This window comes from Esox lucius, chromosome 17, assembly GCF_011004845.1.
Source record: "Esox lucius isolate fEsoLuc1 chromosome 17, fEsoLuc1.pri, whole genome shotgun sequence".
NCBI lineage: Eukaryota > Metazoa > Chordata > Actinopteri > Esociformes > Esocidae > Esox > Esox lucius.
In genome coordinates this window covers 6,832,836-6,851,717 of record NC_047585.1, presented here as the reverse complement: position 1 = coordinate 6,851,717, position 18,882 = coordinate 6,832,836, and the positions used below count along the sequence as shown (strand labels likewise).

General features: G+C 38.2%; 1 protein-coding gene across 1 annotated transcript in view; it reads right to left on the bottom strand.

Annotated features, from left to right (window-relative positions):
* Positions 1–18,110, bottom strand: part of LOC105006195 (neurexophilin-4) — a 104,970-nt gene extending 86,860 nt beyond the window's left edge. The window contains exon 1 of the mRNA XM_010864594.3: positions 17,691–18,110. Coding sequence (XP_010862896.1) covers positions 17,691–17,744 — 54 coding nt within the window. The 5' untranslated portion in view covers positions 17,745–18,110. The remainder of the gene's footprint in view (positions 1–17,690) is intronic.
* Between the last annotated feature and the right edge of the window lie 772 nt (positions 18,111–18,882).

Sequence of the window (18,882 nt, the reverse complement as noted above, 5' to 3'; positions counted from 1 at the left end):
GGGCCAGGACTGAAAGGCAAATTCCAAAGATGAAACAAATTACTGTATACAGAGTTCCTGTGGTTCCAGATCTTTTATGAACCAAATTTCCTACAGCTAAAGATAGAGATTTCTGTGTATATGCATGTTTGCTTTGTACATAACTACTGCACAATCTGCTCCACCTTCCCAAATTTCAAAATGTATATGCCCTTTTCAGGTCCCACTTATTTATTTAACCATTATTTAAACACATCAACTGAGAATCAACTCTCATTTTCAATTAACACCTTGCCAAAGGCATTGTATTTATAACAAAAGCAACAAATATTACATGTACAGTGGGTATAGAAAGTCACCACCCCCATTAAAAGTTTTTGTTGCCTAATAGCCTGAAATTAAAACACATAAAATCAGACTTTTCCCTGCTTTATGTAATCAAAGTAACTCACAATATCCAAGTGAAACACTGAAAATGTATTACAATTACAACAGTTAAATAACCTTTTTGGATAAGTAAAGACCACACTGCTTGGTGGAACCACCTTTTTCTTGAGTCTCTTTGAATACCTCTCTACTACCTATACACACCTAGAATATGCAATATTGGTCCATTCTTCTTTGCAAAATTGATCAAGCTCATTGAAATTATGGTGACCACTCATAGACTGCACTCTTCAAGTCATTCAGTGAGTTGGTCAAATAACAACTAAGTAACTGCATTCACGGTTGTTCATATATTATACAGAAGAATGCTGAACACAAATCTCAATAGTTCATTCCATACGAATGGTTTTCAGTAAGCAAGGCTCATATTATTTGTAGAAATGACAGTAACTAGCCATATGTTAAAAAGATAAATAAATAAATGTTGGAAAATGACCCAACAGTATCCAATATACTGTGGATTGTTTTAAAGTATCTGCGGATTTAAGAGGGGGAGAGACTATGGCAGAACAGGAAGTATTGGCTTGTGGAGGTATAGTCCTTTAGAAAGAGGAAACATTTTGACACCTTGCACATTTATCAATATATCTGCTGATATGAAGATCACTGACAGACACCCTATGGCTCTACCATTCAAGAACAACCACAACCAAATATACAACTGATGTTTCACAAGATCATTACAAGTTGGAGTTATGGCAAAATGAAACAAAACATCACTTCATTCCTTTTTCGGAACTCATATGCCCCTTAATCAACACAATGATGTAGTAAGGGGGCTTAATGGTAAACTAAAAATAAACATTGCTCCTTGTGAACAATTATATGTGAAACAAATCTCTTTATCATAGAAATCTCTCAGACATGATAAACACCACCTAATGCCTCACCAGTGTGAAGTGCTCCTTATGGAGTAAGCTATGTCATTTAAGATCTAAAGATATTTATAATGTTTTTTTTTTTAATTAAGTTAACTTATGTGTGTCAATAATACTGAGTTATCCCCAGTAATTCTAGTCTATTGATTTTTGAGAGTCAACAAGCTGAGTCATATGCACCTCACAGGACAACAGCTTCAAGCACAGCTAAACACTGGTCGAAGTAAGCAAGTCTCAGTTTCAACTGTGAAGAGAAGAATTCCATCTGTGGGTCTGACAGGTTGAGTGGCAGTAAGAAAGTCTTTGCTTAAGTAAGACAAAAGAGGCTTGCCAGGGCCATGAAGCACTGCCAGTTAAAATCTTCAGTTGATCATGCAGGGTTTTTGTATGCCTTTGAGTAGGTGAAAGGATAGTTCTTTAATATGTGACACCAATGGTCAAACATGGAGGAGGAAGCATGATGGTCTGGGGCTCTTTTGCTGGATCCAGAGTTGACGACTTGTACAAACTGAATGGCACCCATAATCAATACTGCTTCCATCATTTTGCAGCGCTATGCAATACCCTCTAATGGTCCCCTAGTCCATCAGGGGTTGATCCTACAGCAAGATAATGACCCAAAACATACCTGTGTCAGAACTACCTTCTGACACAGGAAAAAGAAAAGAACAAGATTCCAGGCTTCAAATCATGGTTTATTCCACTCAAAAGGTGGCTACTTTGAGCAGCAGGGAGACAGGGGCATACAGTTCTGTGGGGCTGGTAAGGAGAGTCCATAGAAAATACTCTGCAGGAGGACAACAATGAGACCTAGGCAGGACATATGATCCCCAGGAAATAGTTCAGATAAGGGGGAGGAAATAATGTCTCATTCTGATGTCAGGTCAGGTGTTAGGGCAAAATGTCTAGGAAGAACATTTACCTTTGCAGATTAAGTTTGATGATATAACAGAAGATCTGGTGAGACCAGTGTGAAAACCCAAATATTTTTTTATAAAGAACCAATAACATAACAATATTATAGTATTTTCCCAATGCCACTCTGGGATTAACGGTATTGCTCCCTTACATTCAAGAAGTGGTTCTGCCACCTTTAACTCCAATGACAACAACCAAAGGCTTTCCTGTGGAAAAACACAAGGTATCCTCAATAAAGCCTAGAACAAGTGAATGAAAATGTTTTGGTATAATCTACTTTTTTAGGTACAAACTACCTTTGTTTTGGTCTGTCAGTAAAAAAACAGCTGAAGAATTCACAGCCAACATAGATACTGCCTCCCCAATAAAATGGCACATAGTGACAACAATCATGTTTAGAAGGTGAAAAATACACTTTTAAACAGTAGATATAATTCAAACACCAATGTAGATTACTTTAATCAGCACAACAGTTTTCAGCTGTGCTAATATAATTGCAAAAGGTTTTTCTGACGATCAATTAGCCTTTTAAAATGGTTAACTTGGATTGGCAAACACAATGTGCCATTGGAACACAGTAGTAATGGTTGCTGATAATAGGCCTCTGTATGCTAGATATTCTGTTGAAAATCAGCCTGTTTCAGCTACAATAGTCATTTACAACATAAACAATGTCTGTGACCCCAAACTTTTGAACGGTAGCTTATGTAAACCTGTCTACAAGTAGAAATATCTACAAATTCATGCTTGATCTACTCTCTATAAACTGCACTTTAATTGTGTTAGTCTGAACATTGATTAGGCCATCTCAACATGTTAACTGTTAACTTTTCAGCCATGCTGATGTAGACTGATCTCTTGTATAATTGTTATTTTTCTTCCCAGGTACGCTTTAGCTTAATCTCACAGACAAATGACCTGACATTCTCTGTTAGAATTATTTGATGCAGAACAGAATACATGGTTCTTTCAATGATAGCAATTTTTCCATGGCTTGAGGCAGTAAAGTATACTCAAAACGTCATACTACTACCACCATGCTTGACTGTTCACATGCAGTAATTAATGTGAAATGCAGCATTTGATTTTTAGCAGACATAATGTCTATAGGGGTGGATTAGTATGCAGCCTATTCGTGCAGCGCTTGCATGATCATTGAGAAGTGAAATAGAAGTTAGTAAGGCACGTTAGATCTGTCAAAAAACATTTCTTTCTATGCAGGATGTCAACCATAAGGAAGACATACCTTAGACATGCTGTCTAATTGTCATTTTATTTTTTGTTAAGAGTCAGGCAGTTAAAGGTAGACAGGCAGTCATAGTAGTAATATTATTTTTTCCATGACCTCTGGCCAGTGGCTATGATATGGCAGCTATTAAAGTGGAATATTATGGAACATTTCTCTGGTTTATAAATTCCATTCACTAAGTCATTGTTATACAGCATGAGGCACTCTCAGAGGAACTACGTCACAAAGTGATGTCACTGAAGCACTAGACTGAACTTTGTGGAATAAGAATTGTCTTTTGCCTCCTCCTTTTTTTCACGAAGAAAGTCTGAATGGGGGATTTCCTATCGACTGTAATGGTTGGCTTATACATTTATTGTGATGATATTTAATTTTATGTTATCAGCCTAAGGTTGCCAATTTTACATTTTCTAACGTCTCTGCCAAGATGAGGAAATAGCAGTCTGTGGGCTTACCATGCATGCAATTACTACATGTCAGCTACATGAAAATCTGATGAAACAATAAATCCTGTTTGTATTATGCCAGACTACAAGGTAATACATGACAAACGTTATATTACAAATCTTTACTGAGACCACAGAGATCATACTGAATGAAAGAGCCTGTATTTAACTTTTACGATTACACACATAAATAAGTGTGTGCACTGGTCAATTCCTTGCAAGTAAGAAAATATATCAATTTCAAATTATATAAAACGGCCTAGTGATACAAAACATGGGACAGTTTCTATTGCTAACTATTTATGATTTTGATGTAACAGCCACACTGCATTTCTTAATGTTGTCCCAAAATGACCTCATTCAGTGAAGGTGCAGTGGGAGGGAAGCATCCCATTGTCCTGCATTTGGATCTTTTAAATGTGTTCGCACCAGGATGAGAATTGAAAGGGCTATATTTTGGATTTTTATGAGAAATATACATTTTATAAAGAAAATGTCCATAAAATATCTGCAGTGCAGTGGAATGATAGTGTTTCACAACATATACAATATTCACCCACTTGGACTTTTCCAAATTCTATTCTGTCACAACGTGCAATCAAAACTGATTAAATTAGTTTTTGCATAATGCCAAAGTAAGTCTGCAAATTGCTCTGCAATAATAACATACAGCTCCGGAAAAAAATGAAGACACCACTGCACCTTTTTCTTTCATTTCCAAAGAAGTTGAAAAGGAAGGTTTTGAGTGAGGAACAGAAGGGTTAAAATTAAGAGACCACTACAAATTAAACGCTTCTGTTCCTCACACAAAACCTTCCTTTTAAAATTTTTTGGAAAGGAAAGAAAAAGGTGCATTGGTCTCTTAATTTTTTCCGGAGCTGTATATAAAACTAATAATTGAAAATAATTCACTCCATAAATGTTCACCCTCTTTGCTATGACTAACCTGAATAAGCTGTGGTGCAACCAATTGTCCTTAGAAGTCACATACATATTTTAATGGAGTTCACCTTTGTGCAATTTAGGTGTTTTCAGGTTAAATACACCTGTCCCCAGTAACTCCCAGAGTTGGTTGTTGCAATTCTTAAGAAAAGGTACATCATGAAGACGAAGGAACATTCAAAGCAAATCCGGAATACAGTTCTTCAAAGCACCAATCAGGTTGTAAGATATAGGATAATTTCCAAGGCATATCATCCAAGCACAGAAACGTTTATTATTAATTAATAAATGGAGAGATGAGTGTATAACAGTCCATCCTCAAAAACTGAGTACCCGGGCGAGAAGTACACTACACAGGGAGGCCACCAAGAGTCAAGTCTAAAGGAGTTCCAGTCTTCCACGGCTGAGCTGGGAGACACTGTGCATTCTGCAAAAACAGGCCGGGAAGTTTTACAAAAATTCATGGGAGTTTGGCAAGAAGAAAGAAGCTCACATCAAATCTCATTTAATGTTTGCTTGAAGGCATGTTGGAGAATGAGTCCAAGTGGAAGATTTTAGCAGAGGTTTTTGCCTAAATGCTAAGCGTTACATTAGGCTCAAGTCTAAAACTGCACATCATCCTTCCCTATCCGTGGATAATGTTTTTGACAGCATCATGCTATGCGGATACTTCTCAGTGGCAGGTACTCAGAGACTGGTAAGGTTTGAGGGAAGGATGAATATAGCTAAATATATAAAAGTCTTTTAAGAAAACCTGATTTAGCGTGTGTATCGAAACTCAGACTGGGGTGAAGATTAATCTATCAGCCCAACATCAACCTTAAGCACATAGCCAAGACAACACTTGGAGTGGCTTCAGGACATACCTGTAATTGTCCTTGAGTGGCCCGGTCAAAACCCAGATCTTAATCCAATTGAGAATGTGGAAAGAGTTGAAAATTGCTGTTCAATGGTCCCCAAACTTTACAGAGCTTGAGCAACTCAGCAAAGAATATAGAGGTTGATGTTGTACTGATAGATGAATCTCAACCCCAGTCTGAGTGCAAAGCTGGTTAAGACTCATTGCTGTAATTGCTGCCAATGGCGCCTCTACCAAATAACCAAATATTGATTAAAGTGGGTGAATACTTATTATCTGTTTTGTATTTGTAATCAATTCAGAACAATTTGTAGATTGTATTTTTCACTTTGACACTATGGACTTTTTTTTGTGGTGATCAGTGATGAATACCCCAAATTAAATCCATACTAAATTCATGTTGTAATGCAATACAAAATGGAAAAATCCAAACATGCTGTATTTTTCATAACCACACCAGTGCAGCCTAAAAACAGAATTTCTGTATATCAACACAAGACATACCAGTGCAAGCTGACTGAAAATTCTGAAGCGCATTCCCACAAATGTACGTTTCTTTTTGCTAAAATTCATCACAGTTCATTCAATTGCTGTTCAAATTCCATAACATGCACTGAATAATGTATGGAATCATTGTGTCATCGAAACTGCTTTTTTAAATATATATTTTTAAATATCAACAAATATAATTTTTCAGCTACTGTAACCAGGTCACTTAGAGGAAGTGAAACGTACTACTGCTAGTGTGTAACATGGTCTGACGTAGGACACGTTATGAATAGGCAAAAATGCATGATATGTAAGGAATTTGCTAAAATGTACGATGATACAAATATGGTTTAAAATTAAAGTGTTGCTGCTGCAATTTTCCCTGGAGAATATCTTGTACACAGAGTCTGTTAAATCCAACAGACTGGGATTTTCTCAAATTGTCAGGTAATCTAAAGGTTTGAACTGGCGCACACACAATAGTTGGTTGAGATGCTGACTATCAGAAAATATAAAGAGAATAATAAAAAGACACACGTCAGAAATTGTTAGATTTCAACCCGCTACTGAAATGTACCGCATAAAATTTGCCATGTATCAATTTATTAGGGTTTCCCAATCTAGAATTTTCAGTGAGACACAACTTTCCCTTTAAATTCACATGTTAACTTTATTCTAGAAAGTTCTTTCTAGCACCTCAGTGAGGGCGTAGCCATATCCTCCTGTGATGTTGCTTTTGTGTTTTACTTGACCCTGCACTCCCTTAGAGAGACAACAACTGTAAGAACCATTTTGTAACCTGTTTTTTATGTAGAGGGAAGGGACTGTGTCCTTCTTGTACATCTGTTTCACAAGAACAACAGAGAAGGTTGTAGCCTTCATAACATATATTTTTGTGGAATGTTAATTCAAACCGCTGCAGGGTTTTTACTTCAGCTGTTCAGAAATACAAGGCAGAGACATAGGCTACATCATCATGGTTCACAAGGGGCAAATCGAGAGAAGCAAAGGGAGAGAAGCAGAGTGCGAAATGAAGCTACATAGAAATATGACATACAAACTATGTGATCCAGATCCTTTATTTTGAGAAAGAGGTTTCTAGAGGAGCAGGGCCATTATATTGCCGATCAAATACTGCTAGTGTTCTCTTCAGGCATATTATTTGTTTGCATACAATCTTACAAAGCAATAACATCAAGGCTTTATGGACAAATCATTTCGTAATCATTCCAAAATAACATATTTTTATATTCCCCTTTCTTGTATTTTCCCCTGTACTTATCCTTTGATTTAAGACTACATCTGCTGTATATTACATATCTATCTTAATAAAATCCAATGGTCTTGTAAGTCTGTTGGATTTCTAGAAATGATTTCCAATTTCTTCTGTATGAATTGGAGCATTTTTATAAAGGTACAGGGCTGTCCTGCCTGGTAAAGCGGGGGGTCATAATTTCATCTGTGGACAACTGTCTTTTTTTCCACTCCAATAAATTCAATGCATTTCCGAATTAATGCATTACAAGGCTGATGGTAGTGATATTAAAAAATGTTTTAAAAATAAAAACTAATCCTACCAGCCCAGTCACATCTGTAGCCAGCCATACACACAAATACATGCACAAAAACACAAGCAAACACACACACACAGTGTTCGGGCTGACCCTGAGCACTCCCAGCCCTCTGCAGTATGAGTTATGATATTTGGTGTTCTGGGATTACACTTTAATATTTCATTACATGCACAAAATCCTCCTCTATATATCTCTCCCAGGTGTGTCACTATTAATCAACCACAACATTGTGAAAAGCCAAGGCTGTCTAATAACTCACAGAGTACAGAGGTACACACACGCATACAAACACACACACAAACACTTTAGCAATAAACACATATGTGAATCTTCAGAAATACACTGTGACTCTGTAGCAACATTACATAGTTAATACATAGTAATATTGTCAGCAGCCCACATCAGACCTACACTGGTCAATTCTACTTTGTTAGTTTATTCTTCCTCATCATACATGATACTAAGGGCTCAGTTAATAGAAGCAGTCATTGAAAACCCCTAAGAGGAATGCTTTAACTTTTTACTATTAGAATTGTGTGGACACTCAATGAGTACGAACCAAACAGACTCAGAAACAAACTAAAGTGTCGATATGTTGATCGGTGCCAGTCAGTCGTTATGTCCCATATGTTGTGTTCTATATCCCGGCCTTCCTCAGGGCTGCAGTGAAGGAAACATTTATTCATCACTCACATCTCAGCCACAACGGGGGACCTCTAAAACTGGAGCATCGGCGCAATCTAAAGTAGGGCTGACCACTTCATCTGCTAAACATACTATAGTCACTACTGGCAGTTTCCAACCCTGTTTCTGGAGAGCTTATACCCTGTAGTTTTTCACTCTAATCCCAGTTATAAGTAATCTAATAAATGTTATCAACCAGCCAATTATTAGAACTAGGGGGCCTAGATTAAGGTTGGAAACCACTGCACTGCACACTACACATGTCAAGCAGTGCTGAACAGCGGACTGACACTTACCTCCCACAGCTTCTTTAGATACACGTAGACAAGGACACCAATGAAACATAGAAGGATGAAAGCAGTGCTGATGCCGACAATTTCAATGAAGATTGCGATGACGATGTGATGATTGCAGTGATGATGATAATTGTGATGATGACGGCGATGACGCCCTGCAAGGCTCTCCCTCCCTCCACGTCCCTCTCTAAACCAGCCCTGCAGGTTCCTACTAAAAGTCAGACGTGGTGGTGGTGATGGATAGCAGGCCACCTGGAGGAGTGCCTCGCAGGGCACGACAAACCCTGCTATAATGTTCCCCTTTATCGGTTCCCGCAAAGTGTTCATTTTCTCCCCTGCCATTACGCCTGTAATACCTCCATGGTAATTGCAGTGTAATAAATACGCTCTTTGTCTATCCTCCATTGCACCCTGACAACAGAGGAACCATATATGGCCGCAATTCGGATATGGGTGCATTTCCTCATTTTCCCCATGGCTTTTTGTGTCTTAGCGGCAGTAATATATTTCTCCCTAGGCCTATTCATTTCCAGCGTGCTCTGTTGGCCGCGTGTTGATGTACAGCTGTATCTGTCACATAGCTTATTGCGTGGGATGAGTGTATTGCCCGGAATATTCTCAAATTGATTCCTTTTTTTAGACATCATCATCTACTCTGAATTCTTTTCCTGTCTTTTGATTTTATTTCTGAGAGCAATTTTCCACGAGTTGCATGATGAGTCATCACACAAGCACAGCACCATTGTAATGCTCTGACACCTATCCGTAGAGGAAGAACGGTGAGTGTGTGTATGTGCCGGCGGCAAAATGCGTGCGTGTGTGTTTGTACATACGGTTTGTGAGTGAACTTTAAATGCCAGGCATGAGTTAGCTACACCACACATGGGGCCCTTCTAGACTAGCTAGAAATGGGAAGGTTCAGACATTCTGGCATGGCCTTGTCTTCAGCATGTGAGTTCCTCTCTAGGGGAGACAAGTACTGTTTTCGACGGTACAATAATCCAGCGGTAGGCAACTTGGGTCCTGCTTAAACACTTCTGTTTTTATCCTTTTTGCTTATCTTTCTTAATGCTTACTCTGTAGATGTTGTGTGCCGTGTCACAATATTTTCACTGTTCAGAATGACGCTATGTAATTCAGTGCAAGTGACAAAATACTTTTACCTTTTTGTTTCTTTCTGGAAGTTAGTTGCAGCTGGTACCCCAGGTCTGAATCATTCTCACACTACACAAAAAACATAGAACGATGGAAAGTAGAAGCTTCTCTTTAAGAATAGTGTTGCCTACCTTTGAGCTTGTTTTCCTTGCTTGTAAGTCTGTGCGTGTAAGTCTGTGCATGTAAGTCTATAGGCAATGTGAGTCTTTTTGGCAAGGTACCAGAGTTTTTTTTTTATCCAACCCCCGTTGTAATGTTATCCAACACCAGCTGTAATCTTATCAACCATCTGATTACCAGAATCAGGTGCACTGGATTGGAGCAAAAAACATATCCAGGGAACAGGGTTGAAGAGCTCTGCAATGTGTACATATGATTGTTTTATAAAGGGCAATATACAGTTTATTCATGTCATGTGTACATATTAAAAAAAGGTTTTCATAGCAAAGGCTGACAGTGAAAGCAAAATAAATAACCTTTGTATAATGAATTCAAAGTTGCTTTGTGCAGAGTTGCTTCAGGCCAGGCCGGAACCATGAGCCAGGGAGACACTGGTGCCCGCCCGCATAGATGAAAAAAAAAATCTGAGCCTCTAGGCGCCAGAAGCCCAAAACCAACACATGTCCAGAACAACCAGACTGGCCCAAGTACAGAGGAGGCCTCTGCCTGCTGGACGCTACCTCTGGCTGGCCAAGCGGGTGCATAAAGAAGGGGGATAGTGTCCTGGAGGAGTAGGGGCAGCAGCTGGCAATGGCTGGCATCATGTACTGTAGGGCACCATAAACCCGATCCAGGCCAACAAAAACAGGCTGAAGTCTGATCTGGAGCCCAGTACTCTCTCGTTCTGGCAGACAGAGAGGCAGTAAGTAGAGGAAAAGGACTAGAGAAAGGTGGAGATTCAGAATTAGACCACCGGCGGTGAACATCCAGGAAGGACAGCATCCCTAACCCTCTGATCCATGGTCTAACCCTCTGATCCATGGTCTAACCCTCTGATCCATGGTCTAACCCTCTGATCCATGGTCTAACCCTCTGATCCATGGTCTAACCCTCTGATCCATGGTCTAACCCTCTGATCCATGGTCTAACCCTCTGATCCATGGTCTAACCCTCTGATCCATGGTCTAACCCTCTGATCCATGGTCCATCAATAGTGTTTGGTAGGAAATGACTCCTCCCATGTGGTGTGAGACATTGGGGAGTGGCGAGGAGTGTCCAGACCAGTCCGGCTAGATGGATGGATCAGAAACCATCTCATTTAAAAACCACAGGCCACCAACAGAGAGTCTGATCAGAGGGGAGCTCATGTTTTAGAAAACAAAGAAAGAATAAGTTCAGGTCACCCTAGGAATCAGAGAGCTGGGACGCAAGGTGATGCACAGGGAGGGCCAATGTACTGGGTGGGAGGAGGGGAGGAAAGGAGAGGAGCTAGCTGAGCCTTTTGGATTTCCTTATGGAAGTTTCATGAAACACAGTAAGGTCATTATTAATTATGATTTAGGGGAATGCAGTCCATCTCATTTACTCTCTACTGCAGAGCTAAGGTATCTTAAGGCCAAAAATGCAAGTGTTATTGATAGGAATGAAAAAAAAATTATAGTAACAATATTACTAAATATCTATGGCAACAACAAACATTTGCTTGCTACACTATTAAACCACACCCCTTAGGCTGTGAGTTTGAAGCATTACTTGGGATCAATGAATAGAACCTACCGGCATGTCTAAAATTATTGATTACCTACTGGTTATATTTTAGAGTGAGAAATAAAACCATAGCAAATATTTCAGTTCAAATGAAGGTGTTCTGTTCTTGTTCCAAATTCCAGGGCTTTGGTAGTCAGCCCTGTGTCCTGTAAATAGTGTAACTTTAGTTTTCTGTGTTGATAATACTGATTTATTTCATTAGTTGTATTTTAAAGATGTCTGTAACTGTTCTCTCACGGTCATGTTGGGAAGATACTGCTTTGGCAAAAGGCACCAGAATTATCAAAAGACACAACGGCAGACAAAATCCAAAAATGAATTCAGAAGGAAATTATTGTCTGAATATTGGTTCGATATCCTGGTGGCTACAGATTGATAGCTCTGATAGATACAGAGTAGAAATGGATAGATACTTACTTGTCTGGTATACCAGTAATGTGATTGCTTCTGTCCTCATGATGCAACAGATTACACAACAGATTATAGGTGGATGAACATAGAAAACACAATTTGACAGATTAGGCAACCAATTGTGGATCATTCTGGGTCTTGAAAATGGGCCAGATAACTGCCATTCATACACACAGACACACACAATGTAGCCAAATCACCTCGACATGGAGAGGAACAATTTCATTCCACCTGCTGGCCTAGCCTCCTTACTGACGATAGAATGAGCACATACTTCAGAAGTATCATACAAACTTACACGTCGCAGTACACCAAAAACACATACACAACATGTACACACATCACACTAATAATAAAAGAAATCAGGAAAAATATTTTCTCTTAGGCATGTTTAAACAAGTAAAAATAAATAAAAAATACATTAAAGTATAATTAAATAACAGTGTAATTAAAGCTGTTTACTCATAAAGACCAAGGGGTGCAGCTAATTGTTTTATGAAGCAGATAAGAGGATTTGATCAGGGTGACATGATTATTTTAATATTCTTAAACAGACAGTAGTGGGCAGAGCTTTATCTATTTCTAAATATTAATATTGCTTTATTATGTACCTGAATTGTGCTAAATAAATACATAATTAGTCTGCTCTTTTTTATATAAATTATATTAGATACACTTTGTAACGTTATGGGTTATAGGATTGTCAAACATTGGAAGTCAAACATACAGTTCCAAAGAATATCATAGCCATTTAAAGTGGGCATTAAAGAAAATATTAAGGCCTTCAAGCTTAACAGAAATTAGTATTCAATAGTATTATGATATGAAATGTAATAATACAAATAAGAATAATAATCAAAAATATCTACATTTTTATATTATTGATAAAATATGACAGAAAATATAATTCCATATCAACCAATGGAAGCTACGGGTAAGATGGACCAATGGTCGATAGCCGTTTTACATCCACCATGAACATGTATGATCATCCCTCTTCAGTGCTCAGTGCCACGTACTGCCTGAAGACTTAAATATCTCTTTCTCTCTTGTTTACCACCATTTCTTCTATATTCTGTGTTTCTCATCCACTATTGCAATTTTCCTGTTCTCTCTTTTTTCCACTCTCCCTTTTCTCCCGTCTCTCTCTCTTTCTCTTGCTCCCCCACTCTCATTCACTTTCATTCCGCAATTCTTTTTTTATCCTCTCATTTCTCATTGACTCTCTCTTGCATCAACATGCAGGGCCTTTTAGTAAGTAATACATGAATTTCACCCTATCAATTACCAAATGTTCTCTTTATTTAATATACATCCTGAAGACAACCAATAGAATATTGCAACAACACATATGAATCCAAATGGTAGTCAATCCAACATTGGTCAAACCAATACAGTTGCACATGACTCATTCTGATGTGAGAGCAAAGTAAACAGATAAATTACTGTTTATTAGAAAGTATGTATTTAATTCTTCAAACAAAGTAAGTGTCATCTGTCACAATGGTTGGCATAACCTCAATCTGCCAGATGACAGGATGTTTGAAACATCAACATGTCTTCTTGTACACACACACACACACACGACACACACACGCTCACAGCATCGGCTCAACATCTCCTCACAACCCTACTTACACTAACGTTTGTGATTTGGTTTCCATTCCACACTAAAAAGAAACACTTGCTTTACACTTCAATGCTGCTTTTAAGTCATTTTAAAAATAGCAAAAGAGCAACTAAGCTGTCAGGCTAGGTTCTAAGCAAGATTTGAGTAAGTCTGTTCTTTTTTCTCTGATTATGGTTTTCATGTGATTATAAACACGATGACAAGAATTAGGGTAATGTAATGCAGTGATGAAACAAATGACATCACATCCGACAGGAGGAGTAAAATGTGAAGCATTTAGAGTATAATCTCTGAAGATCTCAATATTCATAGTACTTGTACATCCGAATGTGTGATTTAGATCGTTTGGGTGTCACCATTTAGTGTTTTATATCAGTGGATTGTATTTAGGGGATGAAGATGAGGACCATCCAACTATATTAAAAAAAAAAATACTTAAGAAAGTTTGGATAGAAATATATAAAATACACATCATCATCGCTAAATCCAAATTGCCAATTTTAACATCTTTGGAATGAAGTTCTATTGTATTCTAAACAGCACCCTCTGGGGTAGCAGGAAAAGCTCTATTTTCCAGGAAATATAAGTCATTTAGCAAATGCTGTAATTCAGCGACATACAGAACTAAATGCTTACATTTGTATACTTATTTGCTCCAGTCCCGGTGGAAATCAAACCCACAACCATGACATTGCAACAGCCATGCTCTGTGTTGTTCTGACTAGAATACTATTCAATTTGGTTGTTCTCCTACCCATTCATAGAACAACACGTGAATATGAAGTTGTCTCCTCAAATTGAAATTCTCCTGCCAAGTTCATGAGAACTTGCTGATTCTGCAGGTACAGTACCAGATTACATTAGCACCTGGTAAAATGCATAAGCTAAATCATCCATAAAGGCAACTACCATCCATTAAGCTGCTAAATTCAGCTCTTACATTTTATGTGTACAACTCCTGTGTGAGGCATTTATTTTTATTTTTATTATATTAATCAAATGTCAAGCCATGCCTTAATTCTCTTTCTGCAGTACAAAACTGTTGTATACAAATAATACAGTTAAACATCACACAGATTGTGTAAAGCAATTACATCTGGAGCAGACCAACCCTGCTGGATTTTTGCTGGGTCTGCAGGGTTCTGCTTCAGCCCAGCAATAACACACCTGATTCCTCTTATCAAACCGTGTAAGCTGATAATCGAATGTGTTGAGCTAATGGATCAGGGACCAGTGGAGCAAAGCTGCATGGACATATTTTGTTCACCTCAAATTATGCTTCAGTAATACTTGTTTCTAAACAAGTTATCTTTCGTTTTCACCTGCCCTTCTGCACCCCTGAAATTAAAGAACTGAATTCCCTGGTCATTTGACATGGCCCATGGGTAATTTCATTCCCAGGTGCTTTGACAGTTTCCTTTCTAAAAGTTGTTAAAATGTATTTACATTTTATGTAATTCTTTGGATTTCTTTTTTTGTGGTAGGTAATTTTATTTATGCTTTCAGTCCTCTGTGAAAAAGTTGAGCTCTTCTCCAACACCATCTATAATGAGTCCTTTCTGCACCGCTACTACTTAGATGAACCTGCCCTTGTCCCAGGTCCCTTTTTTACTTCTGCTGTGGTTAGTGTTTTCATTTGTGTGTATGACATTATAAAGTGGTTGGTTTATATTTCCTGAATGCTGATTCGTTGATAGCCATGGTTTATAAGAATGTATACCACAGGCATGACATCACATGACCTTTTACTGCTCTAAATGTACTTGTAACCAGTTCATAGTTGTAAAAAAGGATTGCGGAGGTTTGTGGTATATGTCCAATATATTACGGCTGAGTTCTGTGTTCTGGCACTCTGTGGTGCGTCATGCCTACAAACAGCTCTAAGCCTTTTGTATATTGATCGTACACCACACACCCTCATGACTTATGCTTAAGCCTAACATTATCCCTTACAGTAAGTGTTGGCTGTTTAGTACTGATACTGTACCTAAATCTGGTCTCTGACCTGTCATACCTTTTTATTTTTATAAAATGAAACATGTTGCAAGCAACTGATCTTTTTATCAAATTTCAAAATAAGGTCTTTACTATATTTTTTCTCCCCTCCCACTTACCCAGGTCCTTAATTTACACTACAAAGTACTGTACATGCCTCTTCTCAATATACATGGTAAATAAACAACTCAAAAGGGGACCTATAAAAAGTGCTTAACCCCCAATAATAAATGCAATTACTTTATATATTGTTTATATAAATTATGTTACTCTATTTTATTTCTCCTAGTTTTGGAATATTTATTTTACTTCACTGACAACAATTATTCAAAGAGAAACAAGGACATTGGTGGTTCTGAATTAATGTTATGATTACATTACATCAGAAGAAAAAAGGGGGGGGGGGTGATTGGGTCTGAAAGAAAGCTATACAATTTTAATTTGATTCCCCTTTAATAGTGCATCTGTCCCTTTAATTATGTATCTAGCAATAGAGGAATATGCAGGTAAAGCAATTATAGCCAAAAGATGGGTATAATTAAGCTGGTTATTGATAAAGTAATAGATTTAATAGAATGTGCGCACCACACTGACTGAAGGGCAATATTGCTGAAAATTACTCATATTATGCTAGGTGTGTCTTTTTAAGCCAACAATGGCTAAACAAGTGTGGGCTAATGTCAATGATGACAAGCTTGCCATGTCTGATACTTTTGACATTTATGAGATTTTGCTGTTGAACACAATCAAATTGTATGCATTTCCAGAATTTGGTGAGCTACTAGTCTTAAGAACTATTCTTATTACTCATAGATACTGTTCAAGTGTTCTTGTTGGAGAGACCCCTGGCCTAGGCAACCTGGCATTGGGCTCTTCTATTAGGCTAATAACATTTGATTAAGTGATTTCAATAAAATACTTCACCTGTCTTAGATTTTACTTGTCTTAGATTTTGCGTGTATGTTCCATCTGCTCCCAAACACACACCTCTCCCAATCCTCAACTCGACTCAAGTCCCCAGTCACCACTGCTTATTGGTGATATTGTTAAGAGCAATGAAGATCCGTCACAAAGTATGTGGTGAACCTGGTGCCATGTACAGTATATTTGATGGATTGTAACATTTAGACTCTCAACAACTGTACTGTATGATCATATGAGGAGAAACAAGTTTTCCCATTCCATGAAAAGTTCCATTTGTATTCTTGCCATACATTCTAGTGTTGAAAATCGTGCTTAAACTCGTGTGTGTGACATACACGCGCGCACACACGCACACACACACACAATTTACACAACCCACAAACTATTTGCTTAGTATTACGATGTCGAGATAACAAAAGCCTCGGGCATGTTTAACTTCTGAAGAAAAATTAAGGAAGTTGCTGCAAGCGCAAGTTGATAAATAGATAACAGAGGGATGCTTAAGTGGGTAAGGGCAGCGCTCAGACGGCATAATTGAGTCAGCGAGGAGCGAGGCTATGAGCTCGTAAGAAGCGCGAGCTGTGTCAGCTGCTTCACGATTGGAAATCAGACAAGCGAGCCTCTGCGCGTGGCAGACTGTGCGCGGGAACGCATGTAGCGCATCTGAATTTAAGTGGTCTTGCTTCACAAATCATTCAATTCTAGAAAAGCTCCGCTCACATCTTTTGACCGAACTGTTAAAAAAATACATAATTATCGGGTACATATGGTTCGTCAAGAGTTACAACCAACCGTGTAAACACCAATAACTTCGAAAAAGTTTACGTTCATGAGCAAATGAAATAATGCGTTCTCACACACGTGGAATTGTCAAATAGTATCATATTCTTGCGTGGATATTGGGAATGAACCAGACTTAAATGTTACGTGTGCCTAGGAATTTAAACCGTTTAATAAAATATTTTCAATTTCTTTTGGAGGACTTTGGTAACCACAATTTAGAGGCCAGATGTTTGTCGTTTTACTCGAAAATAAGTGAAAGGAGCAATTCCTTTAAGTTGATTCAATAGTCTATACATGACTGCTTACCGATTGTCTAGCACTTACCTTTCGTAGAATCCACTGGGAGAGGATCAAAATGATCCAACCGATCACCTTCATTGCAGCACACCTTCCGTCGCGGACCACCCAGACACTACGAGTCTCCTAGAGTTAACATATACACAGCAGCAATGGCAGGTAGAGAGCGCACACAATCCAATAGGTAGACCTCACAGAAGAAAAACAAATGTCCCAAAAAAGTTTTGATGTTGGTATTTCTCAGTCTATTTTCGAGATCCGGACTATTAATTGTAGGTTTAGCTTCTCCGATCCTTTTCGTTATTGTGATGCATATCCATAGTCTAGTTGGACGGGCGCTGTTCTGGAAAGGAAGTCGCAAAGTTTGCACTACAAGGCAAAGTCACCTTCGCGGGAATTGAAAACGTGATAATGAAGATCAGTAGAGCATCTTCTGTTCCACTTGCAGCTCGAGAGGTTGGATTAAAAGAAAATGACTAGCTGGTTTCTGTCCCTCTCTCTCTCTCTCTCTCTGCGCGTAAAGGCGCGCGTGGAGTCCAATTTCCTCGCGCCTCTGACAGAATATCGACTCGACAGGAACCGTTATACTTCTCCCTGAACCTTTGTTTTGCAATACAAGATAACAGCATCATTACTAGAATAGCTTAATGATATATTTATGTTTGATGTTTTGTACATCCCAGAGTAATCCACCTAAGCGCAATTAAAGTGTACACCTTTTCAGGACAATAATAAAAGTTTGCATACCAAATATGTTGCCTTTGTTTAATTCTTTCACAAACGATCTTGGTTTTACACGACTCAAGTCGTAATTGTAAGTTATGACCGAGGAGGTGGCTTATGGATGAGATGATTGTGAGGCTATTCTCATCAGTATTCTAGATGTTTGCAGTCAGCAGACCACGATATTGTAATTATCTCAGACCTTGGTCTTGCTTGACACTAGGCTAGGCTGAGCAAAATATCTCTAAACTATAGCTATTAAATGGCATACTTAAAATGACACACAACCATAATAAACCAGGCAAGAATTAGGCATAATAAATATTAATATTTACATAAAAGTTTCCACCCAAATCTGCTATAGGATAATTTGTTTGAAAAGACAATGTCAGGTCGTTTTTTTCCATGTGCATTGCAAATCATAATATTGGTCTGCTGTAGTAGGCTACTATCCCTATCACTTTCTCTTTTTCTAAATTTACTGTTGCATGTTTTG